This window comes from Sinocyclocheilus grahami, unplaced genomic scaffold (assembly GCF_001515645.1).
Source record: "Sinocyclocheilus grahami isolate Dianchi unplaced genomic scaffold, SAMN03320097.WGS_v1.1 scaffold674.1, whole genome shotgun sequence".
Taxonomy (NCBI): Eukaryota; Metazoa; Chordata; class Actinopteri; order Cypriniformes; family Cyprinidae; genus Sinocyclocheilus; species Sinocyclocheilus grahami.
The window spans coordinates 516,284-517,879 of NW_015505853.1; the positions used below are offsets into that span (position 1 = coordinate 516,284).

At 37.2% G+C, this 1,596-nt stretch overlaps 1 protein-coding gene across 1 annotated transcript in view; it reads left to right on the forward strand.

Annotated features, from left to right (window-relative positions):
* The window catches only part of LOC107559076 (E3 ubiquitin-protein ligase RNF8-like), an 8,351-nt gene extending 6,755 nt beyond the window's left edge, over nt 1–1,596 (forward strand). The window contains exons 6-7 of the mRNA XM_016242807.1: nt 661–692; nt 1,263–1,596. Coding sequence (XP_016098293.1) covers nt 661–692; nt 1,263–1,450 — 220 coding nt within the window. The 3' untranslated portion in view covers nt 1,451–1,596. The remainder of the gene's footprint in view (nt 1–660; nt 693–1,262) is intronic.

Here is a 1,596-nt window from a genome sequence, read left to right on the forward strand (position 1 = left end):
TGTGAGGCACTTTTTATTATAGATGGATGTGCTTTATTTCACTTCTTTTTGCACTGATGAACTGCAACACCCGCTGACTGCCATTAAACAACAAGATCAAAGTCAATTTTTTATATAACTCTGACTGGATTCATGTGAAAGAAGTAAGTCATATACACCTAGGATGACTTGAGGGTGAGTAAATAATGGGCTAATTTTCATTTTTGGGTGAACTATCCCTTTAAGGCAAGACTGAATAGGGTAAAAATTTAAAAGATATCACCATACTACTTCCCCAGTTGACTGATAAGAATTGCAAATTTTTTGTTGTTGCAAGCTTTCTAAAATATGTACTGTATAACTGCATAAAGCCAGGTTCAAAATTCTTGCTTCATTTTGTTTTTGCGGAGGTCAGAGAAGTCTGAAAATACTGTCAACAGACAGAAAAAACTAAACAAAGAAACATTATACAGCATTTATTCCTAAAAACATGGTGAGAAATTCAGTCAATGAAAAAACAATGTAGTGTCTTGCTTTAACTCAACAATATAACCAACAGCTGTGCTGCTTTAAACGGTTAAGATCAGGTATGTTCTCATAAAAACAAGTCGTCTAGGTACAAATGGTGCTTTAAAAGTATGAAGTCCTGTCTGAAACGCTAAATATAAACTGTGTTCTCAGGTCAGAAAGCAAGCGTTTCTCCAGCAGTCGTGGTAATAAATGACGACAGCGACAGCAGCAGCAGCAGCGACGCATTCTTTCAGAGTGACAGCTCGGTGTTCCTGAACTCCTCCGAGTCTAACGAAATAATGGGCTAATTTTCATTTTTGGGTGAACTATCCCTTTAAGGCAAGACTGAATAGGGTAAAAATTTAAAAGATATCACCATACTACTTCCCCAGTTGACTGATAAGAATTGCAAATTTTTTTTGTTGCAAGTTTTCTAAAATATGTACTGTATAACTGCATAAAGCCAGGTTCAAAATTCTTGCTTCATTTTGTTTTTGCGGAGGTCAGAGAAGTCTGAAAATACTGTCAACAGACAGAAAAAACTAAACAAAGAAACATTATACAGCATTTATTCCTAAAAACATGGTGAGAAATTCAGTCAATGAAAAAACAATGTAGTGTCTTGCTTTAACTCAACAATATAACCAACAGCTGTGCTGCTTTAAACGGTTAAGATCAGGTATGTTCTCATAAAAACAAGTCGTCTAGGTACAAATGGTGCTTTAAAAGTATGAAGTCCTGTCTGAAACGCTAAATATAAACTGTGTTCTCAGGTCAGAAAGCAAGCGTTTCTCCAGCAGTCGTGGTAATAAATGACGACAGCGACAGCAGCAGCAGCAGCGACGCATTCTTTCAGAGTGACAGCTCGGTGTTCCTGAACTCCTCCGAGTCTAACGACTCACTGGTTCATTATGCCAGCGATGACGACTCGTCCTGGACTGACGAGGACGATTATCTTTGAGAAACACTCAGACATGCACTTGTGAAGAACACAGGCACAGCTCATTAGTTTTGTTTCGTTTAGCATGCTATTTTTATGTTTGTAGCTCACTATCATTTGTTTGGGCTTTCCTTGTTAAAATAAACTTTATAATTATTTTGCACTCA